This window comes from Parus major, chromosome 4 (genome assembly GCF_001522545.3).
Source record: "Parus major isolate Abel chromosome 4, Parus_major1.1, whole genome shotgun sequence".
Classification (NCBI taxonomy): domain Eukaryota; kingdom Metazoa; phylum Chordata; class Aves; order Passeriformes; family Paridae; genus Parus; species Parus major.
Genome location: NC_031771.1, coordinates 57081763 through 57106828, shown reverse-complemented (window position 1 = coordinate 57106828; position 25066 = coordinate 57081763). Strand labels below are relative to the sequence as shown.

The 25066-nt window shown below is 38.2% G+C and overlaps 1 protein-coding gene across 4 annotated transcripts in view; it reads right to left on the bottom strand.

Moving 5' to 3' along the window:
* Positions 1-23269, bottom strand: part of WFS1 (wolframin ER transmembrane glycoprotein) — a 33395-nt gene extending 10126 nt beyond the window's left edge. Inside the window, exons 1-3 of one of the 4 annotated variants that reach the window (XM_033513655.1) lie at positions 23251-23269; positions 20877-21068; positions 3573-3655 (exon numbers count right to left, since the gene is read on the bottom strand). In XM_033513655.1, coding sequence (XP_033369546.1) covers positions 3573-3655; positions 20877-21063 — 270 coding nt within the window. In that variant the 5' untranslated portion in view covers positions 21064-21068; positions 23251-23269. Of the gene's footprint in view, positions 1-3572; positions 3656-20876; positions 21069-22576; positions 22863-22898; positions 23039-23067; positions 23087-23250 lie in introns of those variants that run through there. The other 3 variants (XM_033513656.1, XM_015624984.3, XM_015624985.3) reach the window with 3 other exon arrangements.
* Positions 23270-25066: the final 1797 nt, after the last annotated feature.

Below are 25066 nucleotides of genomic sequence, written 5' to 3'. Positions count from 1 at the left end.
GGAAAGATCTGGAAGAACTGGAAGCAAGAAGGAATTGCAACACATTTGGCCAGGTCAGTGAATCAGTTGCCATTGGTGTTCAGGAATCTGACAGAATCAGGTGAATCTCATGGTGTTAGAAGTTTTCTTGAATTCTTTTCCTCCTACACAACAATGACCAGACAATACTGCTAACTTCATTTTAGAGCCAGAAAAAGTAAATGTAATATAATCTGGTGCCACTGACAATTAGAAATTCAGATGAAGCTATTGACAAGGCATTGACATGGAAGCAGGCTTCAAGAAGGGCAATCCCTGACTCACACCAGCTCAGTCACTGAAGATCAAAGCAAACTCATGATTATTTGGTGAATGGAATAAAACTAATACTGTTTAAGCATCAAGCAAATTCAGTAAAAAAGCTTACAAAAATTCTCCCATTCAGGATTACAGAAATTACCAAGCAGTTGTCTATGTTACTGTTTTACAGGTAAGAAAAAAACACCACCTTTTTTCTTCCTTCTAAAAATCAAAATATATGAAAATATACCAGAAATTATATTTATGCAATAGTATGAAATGCTTCTGATTATCACAACACACGGCAATAAAAAGTTAAATGGCAGAAAATGACCAGAACTACTGGATATTTTATCTGCATACTTCGAGAATCTGGGAAATGTTTTTGCTTGGCTCACTGCACTCTCTCCCTAATGTTACTTCAGCTACAGTCTAGAAGTAATTAATGCAATACCTTAATAGCTTTTTATATCCACAGTATTATCTGCTGGAACAAAAAACCCTGTTTGAAAGGTTCTCTGAAACTTTCATTTGTTACTGCCACTAAAGCTAAAGAAATGCTGTTGAAGGATTAATAAATCACATTACCCTTATGTAGATTAAATGCACTGTTATAATCAGAAAGGCCTTTCTTAACCAGTAAAGGGTAATTCTCCAGCCATTTAACTGGTTTCATATACTTCAGTGAGCGCTTCAAGAACTTCCACACAGAGAGTTATTGGGTAGACATTAAATCCATAGCACATACAGTGAAGCTATCCAAAACCATACAGAGATAAGGAGAAAATTTGACTAGATAACCCAAACACTGATTACAAAGTCATGCCGGAGTTCCACGGGAAGTGCACACCAAGAACAGAGGTTATGAGACAAAGAAAAAAAATAAAATATTTCAGCAATTGCATGGTAATCTATCACTCAACTGCAGATGTACCTACAGCTATTTATTTCAGAAAGGAATTGCTTGAACAAATTACATGGCAAATAACATCCATCTGACAGGAACAGCTGTTTCTTAAGCATGTTTATATTTACAGCTGTTGAGATTTTGAGCAAAGCTTAACAAGTAGCAGCACTTAATCACGCAGCTCTTAAGTTTCTAAGGATCTCTTGGACATAGAAACACATATTGCAACATCAACTAACAGATCATAGGACTAGTCATAGCACAAAAGACTACCACACAAGCAAAATGATAGCATAACCTGTTTTATGACTCAATTGCTTTTTGGCTTGTCTGTGGTTTTAACAGCAAAGTTCCTACATCAAACCACCTGAAAATGGCTGCAAAGCTCTGGCCTGTAGCAGTCAAAGGAAGAAAATGGATAGGAAAAGGTGTTAACCTCCAATCTGTCATTTAAGCAGCCTGGGATTCTCTCTTTCCCATGAGCTAAAAGTGTGAAATAAAGCCATATTTGCTAATATCTTAACACAGACCCTCATCCTGTACTTCTCTGTAGGCTGTTCCCATCTCTGGCTTTGCTAAGTGGGTTGGTCACGTCAAGCAGTCCCCTTGCAGACATCCCCTGTTTAAAGACACAGAACTGCCTTTTCTCCATTACAGAATTCCAGCTGTGGGTGTTTCATTCTGTAACTGCCATACAGTTATTTCTCAATTTAAAAGCACATATATTTAAGTTAGAGTAATACATGTTGACAGCCACTCAGAGTGCATTTATTTTCATAGTCATTGCAGAATTATTTTTGAATAAACACGGAGTCATAAAATAACTACAAGCCATTGAACCAGCTGATTTCTAGTGTTAGACTTTGTAATTGTTAACAAACAGCACAAAAGTGGCATCCCAGCTTCTTGTTCATTCTCCTACAAATGTGAGAAATAAAAATACAATTTTGTAATTGATTCTAAAAGAATGTATTCAACCACAGAGAAGAAATACATTTATTTTCAGGATTTAAAAACTAAAAGCTGATTCTCTCTCCACAAGTAACAAGAAATGTGACTACATGAAGAAGAAATTACTGTATTTTGGGCTCCATTTCAGGCAGTCAATTCATCCTGCGTGCACACTGAAGCAAAATTGTATGCTGTATCTTTTTATTATAAGAATCCTATTATTTTGTGGGAATAGAAAATGTACACAGTTAAAGAGATAAAGGTGGAATTAATAGCAAAGGAGAAAAATCCCCATAATTTTTATACATATGTATGCATCACAGACTTAGTATTTCTGAGTATTTGTACTCAACTGGAAATTATATCCTGAAAGAATATTATGGACTTTGCTTTCTTCTGTGTGGAGGAATAGAGCCAAAAGATAAATTTACAGCAATGATTCCCTCAAGGATAATGTTTCATCCTCCACAAAGCTACCAGCTGTTTCAAAGTGAGGAATTTGTTGCTATCTCAGGTTACAACTCCAAGGTCAGCCTGCCCCTCAAACAAGTTGAGATGGAATGGGGAACAAGCACTGCCAATTTTTTTTTTTTTTGCTAGCTTTAAAACAATTACTTTCCCATCCCTACCTCTGATTTTAATTTACAATAGGAGTGTTGATTTCCTTGGGGAAAAATCCAAACCACCAACGAGCATGTAGGAGACTGCAACCACTCCTATTTGGCATCAAAGCTGAATTTGGAAAAGAATGCTCAAGTAAAACACTAACCAAGTTTAACACAAATTAAAACCCTTCTATACAATTTTAAGCTATTTATACCACTACACCAAGTGATGGAATGCAGTGGAAAACTGGTATAATTTTTCTAAAACCTAAGGGAAAACCTTAAGTGCTAAAAAATGCAGGACAGAACTGATATTATTAATTCAATTTTATCTGCCAAAAATAAGTAAACACAGCTAATTTCAATAAATGAGGGGCTTCTTTTCTAAAATGTATAATTCAACAGAGAAATGGTATAAGAGGAAAATATCAGCAACCAACCTCTGTCCCTGCTAAAGCACCTCATTGGTGTTCAGTTTCCTCCAGAGTCCAGCCTAAGAGCCCTGGTATATTTTTGTACACTGTAGTGCTGAACCAATAGCATTCAGCAGTCCCTATCTGCACAGCTCCACACATGCTTCTTTAAAAAGAAGAAAAGCAAAATCAGTTCTGTACCTTTTCCTTGCTAAAGAGTTGGACCTGACGCCACTCACTCTCAAGGAAGCAGCATTTCTCAATGTATTCCTCAATATATGGCATCACCTTTCTTTGAATAGTTTAGCATCTAAACAGACACAGTTCAGCTGAGAAAGAGATAATAATTCTGCAGCAGGCAGTGCTATTTTTGGAATTAAGAGCAAACAAGACCAGACAAAAACCATACAAAATTACCTCTGTTTGTGCTTTTGGCTCTCCAGCTTTGGCCCTCTCAAGCAGTTCTTCAAAGAGCACTTCAGCTTCTTCCTTCATGCCCTCTATAAATTAGATAAAGAAAATTATTTACTAGCAACAGCTTAAAGTATTTTAAAAATCATTGCTGTATGTGGTTGAAGAATTAAATGATCATGACTAAAAAATCCAACACAAGGGTTTTGCAAGAACAGTGGGAATTAACTTATTACAATATTGACTCTCCATCTCAGTACTGTACTTCAGCATATTTACCCTTGTTATTTGGTACATGCCGCAGGATGCCACAGTTTACAGTTTCTCATTTACTTCCACAAAATTAATTTCTCAATAGAATATTCATTACAATAAATATGAGCACATGTGGAACATGTCAGCTTTTGTACTATTACTATTCTTTTCTTGATATCACTTCAGTCTTCCACCTGTCAATCTCTTTATTTATCACTGAAACCTTTTCTAGGATTTTGAAAAAATAATCAGCCTTTAAAACAGTCTATTTGAAAGCTCAGTCCCTCAGTCTCTGGAGCATACAGAAACTAACAACAATTATACCTGCTAAACCTTGGGTTTTTTTCATTTTACTCCACACTCCACCTTATATTTTTCTTCTTTCTCATCTACTGAACATATACAGACTTAAACAATTGGTTTTCTTCAAAAGCATCATACTGCTCCACCAGTCAATCCTAAAGAAAAACTCAAGAGCTTTATCTGATATCCAGTGTTTATAAACAACATCATGCTGCATGCTACTTGATGAATAAAGAATTAGTTAATATCAAAGCTGATGAAGGTCAGGACTGCTACTCTTCTATGAGATGACTTCTCATAAATTAGTTAGGAAAAATTTTAAAGAAAAAAACAATACAACTTGTATGTTTTAAGCTGGGTAAGAACAGACAACTGACCACTGACTCAGAGCTACAGCTTTACTAACCAATCAATCTAAAATTATACTTAGAAAGGTAGACCCAAATTCTACACCAAGAGCCAAGGTCTGACACCTATTGACCACGTTACCACACACAAACACCCTGTCACACTTTGTATCTACATCCTGAGGGCAGCATGCCAAGTGTGCCTGGGAAGCAGTTTCCAGGTGTAGGAGACTGACTCTCAGGCATCCACTCCAAGTCACAGTGCCTACCTGAGTGGGGCAGCAGCAATGTGAGAAGCTGCTCAGCAGCCCTGCCAGCTGAGGGGCCTGGCACTGTCAGCTCTTCTTCAGATGATGGCAGGAAGGAAGAAATAAACCTCATTCCACATGATCTCCTGAGGAACAGGGTTACTTACATTCTTTAACATCCCTGGCACTGGGACCATTTTCAAAAAGAACAGGCTACACAAGCCAACACTTTCATTAAAATGGATGTATTTAATAAGAGCAAACCATGAAGTAAGATTTTTTCCTCACCATGCCACAGTTTTGTCTGCAAAGTTCCACGTGGAAAAATTCTAATGCCAGAACATGTTGTCTGGCTAAAAAGATACATAATGAAAAATAATTTTAATTTAGTACTTGGTCTTTTCAAAAAGCTGTAGAAATATTATTGTAAAATAGGCAAACAGCATCCCAGCAAAATTAACTACCTAATCTCCTTGCCCTGATATATAACCAACAATTTAACTCTAAACAACTCAGAAGCCTGTTTTCCAGATGGCACCATTAACACCAGCAAATATCATTCAGGGACTCTCTGCTAACAATAAACACGAAGTTACAGGGAAAGTGCATATTGTTTCAAAGAAGTGAAGTATTTATCTACCTACCCTACTCAAATGAAACAAGCTGGGCAAGGCAGTACTTCTTTTCCTCCTGTGCTTTCAAATTCATTAAGCCCTTCTGCATCAAAATTAGGAATGCCTTTTGTTTTTTTCTGTTCAGGATTTTCTACATGTTGAGAACACCATAGATATTTCAGTGATGCTCTGGATAATATAGGAGGCACCATTCATAAATCAGTGTTAATTATTTAAGTGGAATTTACACACAGAAGAAAAACAACAAACTACAGAAAGCAGTTTGCTAAACTGATAAGAAACCTAATAAGAAAGGCAGTTCTCTGGCAGCTTATATATTAAAGTCTCTTCCTTTCCATCCTTATGTGTGCCTCCACTTGGCACACACAAGAGCACTGCACAACTCTGACTCCTTTTAGCTCTTCTTGCTCAGGAGAATGTGTTAGACAAGAAAACGTACTTCAATAAGAAACTGAAGAAACAAAATGGGAATATTTTACAACACCAAGTTATAGTTACTTTATTGTATTACACTGCAGATTAACATGTACATAATGGTATTTGCAAAGATGGGGGAAGAAAAAAAGCAAAATTAAAAACGTGTGGGCTTATGGTGAACTACCTCCTTCAATGAGAAAAAACAATGGTGTTATTGCAGTAAACTTGTTGAAATGTTTGTGCTAGAAGAGCTGACTTCCAGGGGAAAGAAACACTTTCTGCAGTTATTTTCAACTTACTGCCCAATCCTTCCCACCCAGTTATCAATTCTGTGTACTTGCACATGTGATCTATGAATATAAATAACAGATAGTTAATTAAAAATATGCCTGTAGGTTGTTTCTGTAGTTGTAGGGTAAAGGTGGAAGAACAGGTTGTGGAGATTAAATTTAGAGTATCTTAGTATATACAGTTCTTGTAACCAGCAATATTTTTCCTTCGCTTAAAAGATAACCACAAGGATAATTAAACAGGTCAAGCATGAAATGACTCATGGCAGCCATTATCAATCTACTTTTTCACAAAGTATATAGGTCAGTCTCTGAAGGTACAAGGTCCAAAACACAATCAAGGTGTGTTTTAAAACAAGGATGGCCAACACATTCTTTCAATTCAGCTCAACATTCAACAAACAACTACACAGGAGTATACCCATCCCCCATAACAATACCATAAGAATTGATGACTGTAACTTATCACCCTTGTTCTTAAGCGTGTTTTTAGTCAGAAAATGTCTTGATGTGTATTCCTCCCACATATGAGTATTGCAATGGAAATGCTGTCAGTGGAAGCTTTTATTTTCCAGCTTTGCTAAAAACTTGTGCCTTTTCAATGTCAAATTTTACTCTGTCTTGAATATAAAAATTTCCAAAAGACAGGAACACTCATCTTGCAATACTTCATGTATCTTTTATGACAATTAAAATAGAGTTCTCTAGCTGTTTTGTGTCAAGTGTGTTAATACAAGCCAATGAAGTCTATCAGTTATCCAAGCCTCACAAGCACCACAGTCATTCAAATGCAAGCAGGCAAGAGAAAGTACAGAAGTTTAAGATAGCACCTAGCATTCACAAAAGAAATTAAGACCAGGGGTGTAGAAGTGTGGTTAGTACTTAATATTTGCTGTAGTTCCAACTCTGCCACCAATGAAGAATGTGTAAAGCTTAGTTCATCATCAAACTGCTCTGTAATTCAGTTCCCAACATAGTTAATTCTTCCTTCCCAGAGACAGATCATTCAACAATATTAGTTAATAGGTATTGTAACAATAATGTTATTAATACAATTTTAGTGTATTTAGTGTATTTAGGTTTTGCTTTTTTTATTCTGTGTGATAAAGTCTTAGGTTTAAAATACGAAATTACACTGCTTTAATTTTTCCCAGTTTCACTAAAAAAAATTAAAAAAATTATTTATGATCTGCAAAGTACAATGCAGATGCATTTCTGACTTGGCTGCATTTATGTCATCATACTGGAGAAAGCATTTAAACTTTTGAAGGCCCACAAAAATATCCGTTTTTGATATATAGGCTTTTCTTTGAACAGGTTAAAGTTTTCTCTAAAAACCCATTTTATGAAAGCATTTTTTAAAAAAACCTCATTACAACAAAACAGGTCGTTACACAAAGACCTGTATACATCTCACAGTCATACAGCATTCAAAAGACTAAGCTAAAACTGCCTGTTATTAAGTGACAAACTTCAATGGTACTGGCCAAACATGACTATAGAGTAATTTCTGTCTTCCTAGTAAAAAGTATGTTTTACATCTCCAGGGAAAATACTCAGAATAAAGAAGCCTAAACACAACTGTTTATGTAAGGAAGTTGCACACAGGCTGATAAAAACTAAACACAGCTACTTACTTTTTGAAGCTTTACACATTACTTGGCACACTGGCCATATAAAGTAAGATTCCAGCTTTGTTGCTATAAGCTCAAATGGGAATTTAGCATTCATTCTGTCACAGACAGGCACTTTTACTACTTCTGTTACGTTTTGATCAAAAATAGGAAATATTTAAAAAGGAAACTCTTTGGTTTCTCAAATACTTTGCTGGGATACAATTATTGTCCCTTACCTCTGAAATTTAGCCATTAAATTGATAAAAAGGCAGTCAATCCACAGTAGAGGATTAGTCTAACTGAGATTGCAAGAAACCAATGCTTAAAATTTTAAATTATGAAAGAAAAATGCCATTATAGGTTAAAGATTAAATAACATATCTAAACCTCATCTTTGGACTATACTGAAAATCAAAACCCAACGAACTCTTCAACATTCATACAAGGTTTTGAAGATTGTGAATTTACACAATCTTGGTAAGAAATAAGTTAAAAAAAATATGTTCAACTTTAAAGACAAAGTAAACTAGGGTTGTCACAAATTTCCTTCCCAGTGTTCTAGCACAAATCAGTAATAGATGCAATAGATTCCCAACCATTTTAATACCCTTAACATACACAACTGAATCACATCATGTGAGCATCACTGTAGTTGGCTGACTTGTTGCAAAGTGTCTGATCACATATTTAGCAAAAATGTTTTACACACATTTTAGACAAACCCTGCTTCCAAAACTTCAGCATTTTAAGTGACATTGCCTATGACACTTTCATTCTGGAATTCTGAAATCTTCAAAGGCACGCAATAGTCTTTTCACACAAAGGAAGATTTTTAGTTGTGTATATATGCACACAAAGTGGATCAAAATGCACACACCCATCACATAGAACACCCTCAATTTTCTCAGTGCTATTCTAACCACTAGGAATCACTGCCTCCCTTCAAAAGAATCTACTACAGTTATTTCAGGCAGAAAGGATCAATAGAGTGCATGCTGAATAATAGAAGTATTTGTAGATTTACTTTCCTACCAACACAAACACATTAAAGCTCAGCAGTGGGTTTACTCAGCTCAAGGCAGTTTTAGCCCCTTGCCTGCTAATATCACCCCTGGTCAGGTGCACACAGCTTTCTTCTTAGGTAACAGCTACAGCACCTGAATTTCAGATTAAGCAAGAGGACAAAGAGCATGAACAGGGAATAACAAAGGAAAAAAAAATAAATTTAAAGGATCACAATTTCTTGTGCCTTTTGATCTTCAGATTTTATTTGTTCACACAGTTATTGGAGGCTGGCCCCATGACAGTCATACAATCATGCACAACAAATAATTTTTAAAACAAACACAAGCTAGGGACTTCTCAGTGTTTTCAGTGAAGAGGTGAAAACCTAGTGAGAACAGGATAAAAGAAAAACTGAACACTTTCTCAGACAGGAACCAACAATGAAGTATTCATACAAAATATGTAAGTTTAAAAGAAATTACAGGTTTTACAAGTGAATATTAAAGCCCTTGGAAACTGTACTGAACAAAAGATTAATGCATTAAGCGACACCCACTAAGAGTATGAAGGAAACTGGTATGGCACACACACCATATGATCAAGACTTCATGCATTCATTTGCGCTCCAAAAAAGAAGTGATAGGAATGTGCAGTAGGAGGAGGATAAAACCCATGTGCTGGGGAGAATAAAGGATCTGAGATGACAGGATACAAAACAGGATTTCTGGATTAGCCTTCCCCTTTTATAGAGCAGGAAGAATTCCTGAAGTGACTGAAAACAGTCATGAACAGCTAAGCATATGCAGAGCAAAATATTATGTTCAGTCCTACCCAGTGGGAACACACCTCCAAGTTCACTGAGCAGACACCTAGAAAAAATACATACCATTCTCACTAGTCCATGAGAAGATCTAACAGTTGATGCAGGTGAAAACTTTTATCAAGGTGGCCCAGCAAAGTGAGCCAAGCAAAGGTAAGTAGGCAGTCTTCCAAATGATCTTGCAAATTTTAGTTTTAGGTATAGAGTTTTTAATGTAGTTTCCTTAATCTTTTGTTTAAATAAATGTGACTAAGACACACTGACAAAAGACCAAGCAGCAAAAAGGCCAGAAAGCAACAATAATAACCTCAACTACATCCCAGAGAATTACACATTCAAAACCAGGATATGATCTTAAATACATTTAATACCTAACTTTATATGTTGAGTAGTTCCTCCAACTAAGGAGTATACAAAAAAAAAAAAAAAATACAACCCCTTTTTTTTTTGTAATTAACTAAAAAAGATATACTGGATTGGACAGATTGGATCCAGCTCATAGTTACATCTCTAAAGATAGGAAGTAAGGCTTCTCACATAAGTCCTCTAAACAAATTAGAATGCAGGCTACACAGAAAAGTGAGAAATTAAGAAACAGAATATGATGATTAGAAAAACACAGCTTTCATTCTGCCAGGGGAAAGATTATCAATTTAAACACACAGGGATATAAATTAAGGCCTAAATCATTCAATACATTTATATGTGAATGAAAGAAAAAAGGGCTCATACCAAGGTGCCAAAATCTGTCAGTGATTCTATGTTATTCAGGAAAAAAACAACAACAAAAAACTCAAGCAAAACTAGCAGAAGGATTTAATGACTAATTAAGTACGGAGCTCAGCCTGGTTGGGAACACGAGCCAGCCAACTATTGCTGCTGAAGAGCCACCTATCTATCTGAAGCCATGGGAATCTTTCATTTGAGTTATAAGCCTTTCCCAAGATACCCCTCTGGTATTCTGTTAAATAAGTTACAGACTGGGGAACGTTGCTCCCTATATGGTTAGGCTGCTAGAATGTTCATCCCCTAAGGTTATGTATCCTTGGTCACCCCCACAGAGCTCTCCCCGGTTATTATTGTTCGGCTCTTGGGCATCATCCCTATTTTCTTTTATTCCTTATTACAGTGTTATTTTCCTCATGCCAGCCATTGCTCCCCCTCCTATTTACTTTTCAGCCACACTGCCCTGAAATCAGGGGACCTAAAGGTTTGTGGGAGCCACCCTCACTGGGACAATCAAGTGACAAAAGGCTAGATGAAATGCAGCAAACCAGGAAGGCACTTTATCATTGCACATACAGTGATAAGCTCTGAACTATTATCACTCAGCATAACACCTCAGAGTTGTAACAGTGTTTTAAGAAAAACACAGCTCAGTGCAAATACAACACTATTATCAGAGCTTTATAACCTGGGGGAGAAACTGAGGAGAATGAAATGGAGCGGGTAAATAGACTACAGAGAGATACAAAAACTAAACTACGTGAACGGATTTAAAAGTATAATGTCAAATATTTCTACATGTATAAAAAGGCTTTTCAAAAATGTCTAGGCTACAAGCAGCTAAGGACAGCACTAGCACCGTGTTTAGAAAAAGCCCCCTGGCTCTAACAGGCGTGCTGTAAATAACAATGTAAATGTTTCTCATGAGAAAGGTAACAAGAATATTGAACCTGAAAAAGCCTGTCACCAATCTCAAGTATTAGCACTGAGTATTAAGAAGTTCTCTGAGCCTTCCTAAACTGGAACACACTCAGGTTAATTCAGGTATAAGAAAAAGCTGGATGGCATCCAGAGGAAGAAAAACTGCACTTCATGTTTCCATTAGCTTTATTCCAGAAGCTCACTACTAAAGTGGATTTCCTACTTACAAGAAGTCACAGGATGTCAGGCATCTCCCTCAGTGTCATGTTATTAACTGACAAGAGTAATTGAGATGTTTGATGGAGTAGTATGGAACAAGATTTCATCCCCAGGCATTTCCACCAGCTAAATTACTGGGGTGGGAGCAGGGAGTGAAGAATGTCTTCTTTGACATTAGATCTCCCACGTATGAACAAATTCTCTGTAAACCATGAAGAGCATTGATATCTGAACTGAACTTTGTCACATTGCACAGCACTGTATTTGGAGCTTCAGGCATACATCACTTTATTGCTTTAGCAAGAAGGTATTCCTGTAATTGAAAGGGAGTACTGTCTAAGTTACAAGGAATATTACTTGCTTCTACTGTGAGAGGATAATAGTATGAATAAACTATGTTCACTGCTAAACTCCACCCCTCCCACCATGCTCCACAAGGTAACATGAACAAATGAACGTGTAGGTGGAGACTGACATGGCACAGAAAATATATATAGAATATAGAATTATTAGTATTTGAAAAAATCTCTTCTATGACTTCCATTATGACAGACTTGAAGCTGGATTTTTACTTAACCTTTTTTTTTTTATGTCTAGGAATTTCCATAAAAATATGCCTCTGAAGTGCAACATGCAAAGCTTATCCCATTCTTAGTATTAATAAAAGTGCTCAAACTAGTACTTCCAGATAGGTTCTAACAGTTCTACAATTAAGTTTAGAATCACAAATGCAGTCTTTACCACAGCTTTCATCAGAGAAAAAATTAAAATGCAGCTATATGACCCAGCACTAGATTAGACGTGAAAAAGAAATAGCCAGTAAAAGGTCAAAAACATGCTATGAATCCTGTGCCAAAAGAATTTAGGCTGGTGCACCAAAGGACCTACATCACCTTAATGATTACCTAAATATTTACAAAGACCATCAGCTTTCTGGAAGCCATTCAGTTTTTAATACTAATCTTTCATCCTCAAGCTTTGTACTCAACAGCTCTGAAATGTGTTCTGTTCCCTAGATTTCAACGCCTTTGACAGAAATAACCTAAAAGGGACTACAAGAAAAAGCATCATTTGGTTTCTTAAAAACCAAGCATGCAGCTGCTGAAGACAACCCACCTGCAAAATCTCTGTATTTGCTGAGTACTTTGAGGAACTGACATCTTTCAGCTCCCCATTACTGAATGGGATTCTCAGATGACTGTTGAAAGGGAATCCTTCTCCTCAGTTTCCATCAGTCCTGTTCTCTATTCATCCAATATTCACCTTTGCTATAGTACAGTCAGAAAATGTTACAGCTTTTCATGAAGTCAGTAGAGGTCTTACTGCACTGTTCAAAACTATGTCACGATTGTATTATCATCATCTGGTCTTACTACAGTACTTAAAAAAAAGAGAAAGCAAAAAACAACAACAAAACCCAAAACATGACTGAACCAACAGAAAAATACACTGCTGTAAACATGAAGCAGTTATTTTATGTTAAAAGAGTAAATGAACTTGCTTTAACAATTTTCACAAATTAAATACACTAGCTATAGGAAATCCTTTTGTGGTGGATTTTCTGTAATAGCTCATTTGCTAACATGAAGGAAATTTTATAACATGGGATGGGAAACAGGCAACAAGAATGCATGCACATCCAAAGTAAATAATCAAAGCCCATTTGTCAAGCAATAGATAATCATGAAAAAGTAGGAAAAATGAAAGCTCAGGGGGGTGCCTGCCTGTGGATATCAACCAAAACAGTAGAGCAACACATTTTGTGCAGAATCTGCCTAGAAGGTATTTCTTTTGGAGTCGCATCCCATATAATAGATCCCGTTCCTTTTGGAAGTACATGTTGTTAACTCTGATAGTGTTACACTAGATTTTACATAGGAGAAGTTCTTTCTGTAAGCACAAATCTGCTAAGCTAATAAAAAAAAATCAAACAAATTCAACAGTTTCAGGGAACAACATACAGCTTTTTACTGCAGATTTTATTTTCACTAAGAAACAAGCTTTCTAGAATCTCAGACACCCTTAGGAGTAAAGGCACACACAATTAATGCAAAATAAAAATAATTTCTTTTTTAGAGGTTGCTGTGCAGGCTCATCTCCTAAGAGAAAGATGTCAGATCTCTCCTTCCTCCACAGGTAGAATACTTAATTTTCAGAAAAGTTGATCTGTACATTTTGTAACAATAAATGCAGGTTCTAACAGCTTTTTTGTGTCACTGGATGGTATTGTTGAGCATTCAGTGTTCAAGAAAGCCAGCCAGAGAAATCCTCCTATTCACTTTCCACAAGTTGGAAAGACTGACATTTCACTTAAAAGCTGGCATTGAGTGTCATGTAATAAACATAATTTGTACATATCAAATATAATGACACAGAGGAACTGACTGGAGAAGAAATCCTTCGCTCAACGAACATCAAAGATTTGAAAAAAGGTTTTAGTAACTTTAGATGCTTAGCTTCTCATCCATGAATGCTAAATCCTTTCATCCATTCAGAAGCCTCCTGAATTCTTAACTGCATAGTAAGGGCTTGGTACAATTAAGAGTACATAGCGTGTTTTTATTTTATGCCTTTAACCTCCATGGTCAGATCCTAAGATGGTCCTACTTGTCCCAAGAACAATTCAGAGTTCTTATACATTCAGCCTTTAGCAGGCATTCTATTTTAAAAGGTGTGACGGGCAGGAAGGGAATAACATTTGTTTACAGAGCTGTTCAAGTCTAGGACTCAAATCTGCTTTCTCTGAGGGGAGCATTGCATCTGAAGATATGGTAATAGTCTTAGTCACACCACAACCGCAAGTCATCAAACAGCATTAAATTGAAATGGGAACAACTTCTGCGCCCCCACAAAATGAACATAAATTGTCAGGAAAACAATAAAAAAAAAAAGTATGTAGGTGGAAGACAAAGAGTGATATTATAAACTTTAAATTTTGAAAGTGGAGGAAAAACCATTCCTCAAATTTGTATTTTTCTAGCATAGCTATTACTGTACGATGGTCTTTTAAAGTCATTAAAGTAATTTCACATGTAACTTTTGAGCCAGTCCTGCTGCTTTTTTTATGCAGGTATCTCTCAATGAATCCTTTATGGATGACCTGGGATAAATCTAACATAAATCTGAAGTTCCAAAACTGTAGAGTTAAAAATAAATTAGCATTTTGTCATTTCTTGGTTGATGATAATCAATATTAATCCTTTCCAAAAAAAAAAAAAAAAAAGAGACAGCAATGAAAAACAATATGAGAATTTGAGACCATAGAGCTTATCAAGCCCACATATTTTTGTAGGTGCAGATGGAAAGTTAACATAACAACCTGCACAATGCACATGGAATTTCAGCAATTCTGCAGTTTGAGCACTTCACCACATTGACACTCCAGCACTTCATTTGCTGTCAAAACAGAGCGGCCCTTAAAAAAGGAACATTCCAACTTTTTAGCAAATCCACAAATCCAGTGGCTTAAGTAAGCACTTCTAATCAAAGGATTAGCTTGACTTCAGTTTACTGTTCCCAGACTCATCTTCTAACTTTTACAATGAAGGGAGGCTGATGCTGTGAGAAGCAACAGCTCCAAGTCTCTCCTTAATTACTGCACTGTAACAGGGATTTGTTTGCACAGTGGAACACACTGGATCTCTTCTGAAATAAACTGAAAGATTTTTGATAATTGATAGCCATTAGAATTAAATTTTTCAATTTTCATAAAAAGAACATCAAATCCTTTGCACCTAAGAATTTATAGGGCAACTCCCATTTCATTACATAATTCACTAATATGAGTATAGCTCTTCCCGTTCTACCCTTCTTTCTTCCAACACCCTGGGACTATGCTAGAAATTTTGTTATCATAAACAGATTAGGAAATTGATCTACCTGGAAAATAATGACAACTGAGCTAGGGCACCTTCCATAATCTGGTTCATCATGCGAATATAAAAAATTGATAGCAGTGATAGTATCTTTGTTATCAGCCAAAAAATCCCATTTATGTATTTCAAATGGTGGAAGTGGGAAAGATGGAGAATGTTTCCTCAAATAAATGGGTGTTCAATCCTCCTCCCTTATAGGGTAAAAATACCAGCATGTTACTGACAATAGCAGCAGATACAAAAAAGCCCATTTCCATTGTTCTGCACCAACAATGATGATGTCCCAAAATTTTATCAAAAATGCAGTCATTAACTTTTGTTTGGATAGAATCCTTTCTCTCCCACAGCAATGCCTGCCAAATGAGCTTTCTAGGAGCCTGAGTACTTAAAGGTAAAGTTTGAAGGGGCATTAATAAACTGACAGATAAATTGTTAAGTAATTAATACTTCAAGGCATAATCCTCCCCTTCAAATAATCAAAGGTTTTTTTCTGAGATTTCTTCAAGCTTTGCACAAACATTTCACTTTACCTCAAGAGTTACGCTGTAATAGCTAACTGCCAAAAAGTAAAGATGCAGAAGTGCTAAAATAGAGCTTTGAAGCAAAGGTTCTTTGTAACTTTAAGTAGAAGAGGGTAACGCTTGGAAAATATTTGTACATTAGAAAGGTTCCCTATTTGTTAGCTATCATTTAGCAATGTCTTGGAGACACACTGTTGTAAATTGTTGCAATGCACTGTAAACTGTTTAAAATTTTTTTTTACTATTTATAAATTTGAAGTCAGTCAATTAATAAAATAATTCTCTTCCTAGAGGTACAAAAAACTCATAACCTAAGTACACACAGAACTCTGTAGATCTACAAACAAAATATAAGAAATTGATTTCTGTCTGCAAAGCTCTCTGTACAAACAGTTTCCAATGTGTTCTCAAGACTACAACAAGAGATTACAGCAAAACCATGGACAGAAAACTCCAACTAGCTCCTTAACCAAATAGACCTTTCTTCAAGCACTGCAACTTAGCTTTGCAATTTCTCCTTTCCAACCTTACTGGCTATGATGATGTAATAAGCCAGTAATAATCTGTTTCATGCACAAGTGAAAAATTACCATCTTCTCCCCAGTTTCTCTAGTATTCTAGCATGACCTCTTGTACCTGCTGACTGGCAGACAGTCAATTTTTAAGAAAGTCACTTTACATGTTTGAATGTACTTAAGCATCACAAGAAATAGTAACTCTTCCAGATAACCTGCAGCACAATGAATGTCCACCTGGAGTGAGAGTCATCTGGTTCGAGTTATCACTGTGGCTGAACTGAAGCAGTTGTTTGAATCCAGACATCACAGTCAAGTATCCGATCACCACCGTATTGTGAAGTTTCTCTCAATTCTGCTTTCCTTTCACCTGAATCAAAACATCTCCTGGGACACAAAGATCTACTTTCTCACTCAGCAATACAGGGCACTTACCTTGACTGCAGACCCAGGCATCTCTTTCAAAAAAGCATTAATAGCAGCACTACTACAGGTACTCATATGCTAACTAAGTCACCATACTGAAAGTGTTTTCTTCCAGCTTTGCTCTGTGTGTAAATAGAGGAAATGGTTTCCCTAGCAAGAATGATGTTTTTAAGCCTACTTGGAGAATTTGGTGTTGGGAGCTCCAGAGCTCTCATCCAAGCTCTGTCTTTTCACGTTGCTTTAAGTCTGCATCTGAAGGAAGGAGATTCTACAGAGTGGATGAAACACAGAAAACAGAAAGGGGTATGTAGCACCTGGACCAGAAACTGAGGGGCCTGTGCACCTGAGATGCATAAAAGTGTTTTATGAGATCAGAGTCTTAGCCTGTTTCAAAAGACTTCACTAGCAAGCAGACACTGGTTTTCCCTGCTGTACACAAACTCTCCCATAATTGCTTTTGTGGATACTGATGACTCCATAGCTTTAAAATTTCAGGAACCCTAATTAGTAGGGTATATGCTTTGCTCACTAATAAGCTCCCTGTCCATGAACATCCTTGAACGAGCACCTTTTTTTTTTTTCCTCATTTATTTTTAAACATGAAATCTGATGTATTGATATTCACTCCATTCCTATATACACAAGGAATGAAAAATCAAAACTATACATAAGCAGAATGCAAGAATTTTGGGCAGAAATAGGAATGTCCTCCTTTTGTAACACAACAAAACCTGTATCTATGAATTATCCTAATGATTGAATATTTTTTTCATTAAATCCAGATTCAATTTGCTCAATAAATTCTCAAAACACTGTTATCTCCCATTGTAAAAGGAATTATTCAAGAAATAACATAAACACTACCTAATGATAGTTACATTACTATCTAATTACATTAGCAGAATAGAGACTGAGAAATTGCTAAGAAAAAAAATGGCAGTATAAGAGTTTGATCCAAAGGAATCACCTGTGCCGCTGAGGACATTTAGGTGTGTTTAAGTGCTTTACTGAGTCAGAGCCAAGGCATTCATTAATTTGCTGGATTATACTACAAGATATGAATAATGCTGCAGGAATAGATGATGTGATCTGTGCTTCCAGGAAACAAATCACTTAACATTCACACTGATGCTGCAGCCTTAAACACAATGTATATTTAAAAAAAATGGAAGAAAAAGCACAGATCAGAAATACAGATATGGTGTCAAGAATATTACAAGAATTAGCAAAATGATTGAGTCTAGAAAAGACTGCTGTAAGTCACCTGTTTCAACTCCTCTGCTCACACTAAGTGAGCATGTCCACATGGTTTTTGAGTATCTCTAAGGAAGGAGACACCATCACCTCTCTGGCCAACCTGTGCCAGTGCTCAATCACCCTCACAGTAAAAAAAAGTGTTCACTGATGGACAAAGGGAGCCTCTTGTTTGTGCCAGCTGCCTCTGGTCCTTGTACTGGGGACTACTAGAAAGATCACGCCTCCATCTTTTTTGCACCCTACCTTCAGCTATTTATGCACATTGATAGACCCCCAAGCCTTCTCTCCCCTAGGCTGAATAGCCCCAGCTCTCTCAGCTGTCTCCCACAGGAGAGATGCTGCAGCTCATTCATCATCCCTGTGGCCCTCTGCTGAACTCTCTCCATGTCTCTCATGTACTGGGTAGTCCAGAACTGGGTGAAGCACTCCAGTGCTGACTGGAGGGGAAGGATCTCCTTCCACCTGTTGGGCAATGCTTCAATATTGCAGCCCAGGACACCAGTGACCTTCTGTGGGTGAAGGGCACACGGTAGATAGCCCTGAGCTGAAAATGCCTTTCCAGATAATTAAGATCTATGTAGTACATTTCCCCTTCTCAAACAGAAATCATAGGTGAATTATTAAAATTATACAAACTTAGATTTGTAACAGTAACTTAAATTTGAGCAAGATATTTAAGTCATCATTAAAGAGCAATGTTCTCCATATTTAGTAGGGTTTGAGACAGCTTTTTGTTTGTCAGTGTGTCCTCTTCTTGTCCTTTTCTGTCCTCTTCTCCATCTCTGAGTTAGTCATGATCATAGTGACTATTGAAAATTACCTGACTTCTTAATCTTCCAAGAAAAGAAGTCAGAGCAGCCCTTCCCAGAATATCTGGTTTGGAGCATATTTTCTTTCATACAATCAAACCACAACATGCCCTGGCTGAGATTTCAAATCCTTCACTTCTCCTAGACCTATGAGAAACTCAAATATTATTTATTGGTAAGGGCTCCAGTGATTCCAAGGTGTTCCTTGGAAACATTTTTATTTATTTTTATATGTATATCTTTGAATTTGTATTTTTATTTGCACTTCTTTCTAAAGTCCCACTAACATGTCCACTTTTAAGTTCTCTAGACTTAAACAGCCATATAAGAAAATACTCTATTATGTGTAATTGAAGATATTTTCTATCTAAATCCACTAAAATCTTGGTTGTTAGAGACTCCAGCAGGACACTATGGCAATGGTAGCTCATTCTGCTGCACTAAGAAGTATATTAAGAAGTATTCTGCTGCATACTGCTGTATATTAAGAAGGGCATGGGAAGGGCAATGATGGTGGCACCAGGCACCCATAATATTTTAATGGGAAGAAATTTAAAGCAATCAGGAATGAGTCACAACTGAAAAAGAAAATACATCAATGCTCAAAAGCCCTTTTTTATAGGAGCATAAGTAAGCAGCATCTCTAATACGATGCTGCATCAGTACGGATCATTAGCAAATACACAGGACTGTAAAGAGAACTAAGATAAAAACCAGTGTGATTTTAAAAGTCCAACATTTGTGTAGAGCAAGAAAATCTCCAAAGTAGCTAGAAAAGAATAGCTGACAGAACCTATGTGCAAAACACCACTAATAGCTTGTGTTGATTTCCAGAATCTTGTGTGAATGTGGGCACCAACAACTTATATAAGTTATATATTGCTTTTTCAACTCATAGTATAACTAAGCCCAAGATAACTTCACACCATATTCCTATTACAGTTGCTATTCTTTCCCTGTTGAAGCATACTAAGAAACTGGAAAATGAAGAAAAGATATCTGTTAGCACTGACTCTAAATTAGCAATCATGTAGGTAATGTTAGATGTGTCAAATCTCCATAATCTCCCAATTCTTTTACAAGTGGGCTAGATGACAAAATTGGTACTGAACACTAAGGCATGAAGAAATTCAGGTATCCAAAAAAAATTCTCCTTTATTGGGAACAGGGAACCCAGAAGGTTCCAACAGTCAATTTTGAATTAAATGCAAACAATTGATTTGCTGACACAGCCATAATATTGGCCTCAACTACGTGCAGAGCTCAGTTGCACCTGGTATGTGCCACACAGTCACACATTTACTAATCTGAAACTCTTGGATAGCCATATTACCTTCAATAGAGAGACTCATATTTGTGATTATAAGGGCATGTACATAAGCAGCTTCACAATCTGAAGTCCAGTCTTAAAGAAAGTTAAAGAGCAGGAGCTTTTGCTAGACCTTGTGCACAAGACCATCTTGCACAAGTGTTAGATTACAAATGGAATTAAAACTGGAACTCAGCAGGTGAATACAGGAGCCAGGTATTTTTCGTTCTAAAATTCACACAGAACTTTTCTCCCATCCCATGTGTTTCCACCATCTTTGAAACTCAATGCTTTCACAGCAAGCAGGGGAAAAGAACCCCATCATTCCGCCTTTCATGGTGTATCATGACTGTGAATCCGAATTCTTATCTTACTCTTCCTATTAACTCAAATTTTGGCTTCATGTACCAGCTTATTATTCCCTCAGTCCACATTACAATAATATCTTATGCATCCACATTAGAACTCATATTAAAGCTACAGTTATAGCCAAATAAAGAAATTATATTGCAACATTATTGTGCTAAATTTAATTAAAGCTCCCTACCAATTTTTAAAATAAAGTTCTTTCCTATTGCTTTCTACAGACCTGAAAAATTATATAGGAAAACTAGAAAATGTGCACAAAGGAAGCTGAAGTAAAGACTCTTCCACAACAACAGGTTAAAAGAAATTGAAGAAATTTATTTTCCTACTTTACAGTATCTTTAAACAGAGTTTAGAATACATATACACACAACAATCTCCCAATGTTTAATGTAAGTTCATTTTGCATAAGAATTACTTTCATACTTACCCTTTCTTTCTGTTTTCTCCCTGCTACGGGAGTAGCCAGGAACCGAAGAAGTTGCAGAATCTGCAGAAGATGTTCTGGGTCTCTGACTGCTCTCACTATGGTCCACAGGAGCCGCATTTAGCTGAGACCTTCCAAGATGCTGCTGAGGGTGAGAGGGACTTGAGGCGGGATCAGGATCGGAGTTCATTTTAGCTGCCAAAGAAGAAAATAATGATTAATTATCAGAAAGAAGAGTTACAATGTAAAACTGAATAAAAATTTGAAATCTGAATGTAATTAGGTAAACAAAAAGCCTAGAAAATAGAAAGAAGGCTGACAGCAACTTCAAGATTTATTTATATATTCTTGAGCAATTCCAAGCATGAGCAGCTATAGCCGAGTCTGACCACATATACAGCATTGTGCCAGAACAGTGACTGCTTTTTTCCCAACTAATAATAACTGGGTTTCAAGTGTAAACAAATGCTAAAACTAGTAATCAATCCTGTAAATGCTGCATATAAATTTCTTCTTTGAATTTAATGTTCTGCTTGTACATGCTAGAAATACAGACAAGCCCCTAACTTTTTATGGGCAGGTCTATAATAATAGAAAAATTCATTTAATATTAAAGGCCTGGTTAATTGTCATCACCTAAGGAGATGACAGGAGACAGAGAAAGACAATAATGATAAGAAGGCAAAAGAGGAGGAGATGTAGAACTCTGCATGGGGAATCAGAGGAGGAACACCACCAAGGATGCTGTTTTTAGACATTACTAACTTAAATGTCCATGATTCAAAATAAGCTTACTTTAAATACCTTTATGTCCCGTTTTAAAAAATAAAAAAATTATTCACAGATGGCAGGGAGGGAAAGGCCTTACATGACAGGGTCTTTTAGCTATAAGCCCTGTCAAAAATAAGAGGGAATCTCTTCTCTGTAGTAGAAAGTTCCCTAAATAAGTAAACTTGCATAAAATTGCCTACTGAAAATTTAGCTTTCACAAGACGAAAGTAGCAAGGTATGCATATACTACTACAGCGTAACACATAGTAACTCTTGGTGCTTAAAACAACTTCCCTGAAGTTAAGCAATTTGCAAAAAGCATTGTAGAATATTTCTGGCAATAAACAATATTTTTAAATTCTGTATAAATACAGAATTAGTTCAGAATATCGACCTGAAGATGTCTTTGTAAAGATGAAAGTAGTGTAGCCAAAACCACAGACACAACTTAACCAACAACTTTTTCCACTCAAAGGATGTTAAAATCACGACAGGGTGCTAAGAGTTCAAGCAACGTCGCCATTGCCAAACATATTACTTGTAATTTGACAACTTGGCTGCCAAGATTAAGCTTCCCTAAACCATTAAACATTTTACTGATACACGTAAATACGTCTCTGTATTATATTTCTACATCAAGTTATAAATAAACCAACACAGTTCAGTTCAACCTTCAAACAGTCCTCGGAAAACACAGAGATTAAAATACCTTCCCGGTAAACCAGCATGAGTATTTTTAACCATTATACAATCACAAAAGTTACTGTGCCTCCACTTTTAACTTGACCTTAGCGCTTTGTAAGAGGCACGCTGAGCGCGGCCAGGCCGCACCCGAGACGCCCCGCGGGGGATGCGCGGCACGGACGGGTCCGGCTCTTTCCAGAACGGGCAGCACCGGTGCCTCTCCAGCACAGCCGCGAGCAGGAGCTCACCTCGCTGTCAGCCAGCTCGCAAAAACATTCCCGTCCCAAAAGCCACTCTGCGCTTCTCCTACAAAGGGCACCACCAACTTTTCCTCCGGGCTGTTCACAAGCCAGCGGGCGGTGCCTCCGCACCCACGGCGGTGACTCCGCACCCACCGCCGCCAGCCGCTCCCAGTCGGGAGCACCGGAGCTGGCTCGGCCTCGCTCCCCGCGAGGTCCGAGAGTGCCCGGGCGGCCCTGCCTCTCCGGAAGGCCAGGGAGCCCCAGCGGGGGACGCGAGGGGGCCGGCAGCTCGGGCCGTCCTGCGCGGAGTCCCGCCCCAGACGCTCACCGAGCCCGGCCGGGCGAAGTCAGCACCGCACACCCACGATGACGAACGTCCCCGCTGCTCCGCGGGCGGCCGGACGCCGACTGGGGCTCCGCCGGCAGCCCGCAGCCATGGGGGGCGGTGCTGCCCCGCCCATCGGCCGCGGCCCCCTTCCCTCTCCGCTGCCACTCACCGATCTCCGCTCTCGGGGCGGGCTCCGGCGAGGCCCCGCCGGGGCCGGGCGGGGCTGGCGGCAGGAGGCGGAGGCGGTGGCTGTGGCCGTCGCGCAGGGCCGACGGGGAAAGGGGCGGGCAGGGCAGTAGTACCGGGGGTAGTGTCCTGTGCGCAGTGGCAGCGGCGGGGGATTGCTGCTCACCCGTGGGGTCGGAGCGGTGTCGGGACGCGGGCGGGCTTCGGCGGCTGCAAAATGGCGGTGCCGGGTGAGGCGGGCGGAGGCCGGTGGGGCCGGGGTGCGGGTCCAGCCCCGCTCCAGCCGTGTAGGGCGGCAGGGTCGGTGTGAGGCAGCCCCGGTACTGCCTCGGCCCTTCCCCCTAGCGCGGGGTTTCTCGGTACCGGAGCGAAGGGAATGGGGAAAAAGGGCGGTTACCCGGTAACCGATTTTATCTAAATGCCCTCGAGTTACTACTATTGCATTTACCAGCATTTCTGCCACGTATTTTGAAGGCTTCTGGGCGGGAAGCGAACTGTAAACTTACATGTAAATGTTGCTGTTGTTTTGATTGTGAACATTTTTTAGAAATAATTATTATTTTCGAGCTCTTCAAGTAAGTCAAGGCTCCTACATGGTACTTTGAATAGCTTCTCCTTAAAACCCCAATTAAACAAGCTACATATTCAAAGTAGGAGATTAAATTTAAACTTCAGTCATTCATATAAATTACCATGTTGATTTTCACAAGTCCCAAGTTCACAAGAGATCATGGGGAACCTTCATTTTTGTAAATGTCAGTTAAATATTCTTGGTCACTACCTGCTGAGTTTTTTTAATTCCCACACAAAAAAACGTCCTGGTATCATTATTTCCTTGCCTTGGAAAGCCTAACTTTTTTTTTATTTATTTTTTTTTACACAAAGTAAGTTTAAGCAAACATGTCTAGGCTTCTGTTTACTTCCAAATAAACTTAAATTTTAAAAAAACCCCACATTTAAGAAGATCACTTGTAGTCTGAGTGTAATGTGATTTCATCGGGAACACACAATGTGTTACCTGTTGTTTCCTTAGACTGACAGTATGACTTAACTCTGATATGACAAAGTTCTGCAATCTGCTCCCCCTGCTCTTCACATTTCCTTTGAGATACTCTTTTATACAATTGCTTTGATATTTAGTGGGTGTGCTTAACGGATGTAACATGCTTAGGGAACAGGTGGAAATGAGGGTGGTAGCTGGAAAAGTAACTAAAAATGAAGTGTAAAATAAAGCCTCCCCTGCTGCTTTCCAGCATAGGCAGAGTCACACATGGTAGAAGCCACTCCTGAGGAGCTCAGTTCAAGGGTAAAATTGTCACACTGGCCACTAACCCTCATAACAGCAAGGATTGATGTAAAATATTCTTCGGTTGCTTATGTCTGATCCTATACTGAAGATGCACATTAGTGCCATTGCTGAATTTGATCAGGCCCTTAGTTAAGGCCAACTAAACCTTTGCAGTAAATGAATTCTCACACACACCTTATATACTCACGTGTTATATAAATACTGATAAACATTAGTGACAGCAAACCAAGCTCAGACATGATGACAACTTCTTATCAATTCCACTGATTTCACTGGCATTACTTTATCACAAATGATGAGTTCCCATCTTGCATTATCATAGTTGCAAATTGTTACAGCTACAGAGAAGAAGCATGGAAGTACTGTAATAACAGGGCATAACACCTATTTAAATTTTGGTTATGACTCATGGCATCAGTAGAATTGTTGAGATTGGAAGGAACATCCTGAGGTCAGCTGCTCTTCCCTCCTGCTCATGCAGGGCCACCTAGGGCTGGTTGCCCAGGACTTTGTCCAGGTGGCTTTAAGAGTATCTTTAAGGATGGAGACTCCATCACCTTGCTCAGTCACCCTCCCAGTGAAAAAAAACACACTTCCTGAAGTTCAGAGGGAACCTCTTGTGTTCTAGTTTGTGTCTACTGCCTCTGGTCTTGTAACTAACTGGACACCACTG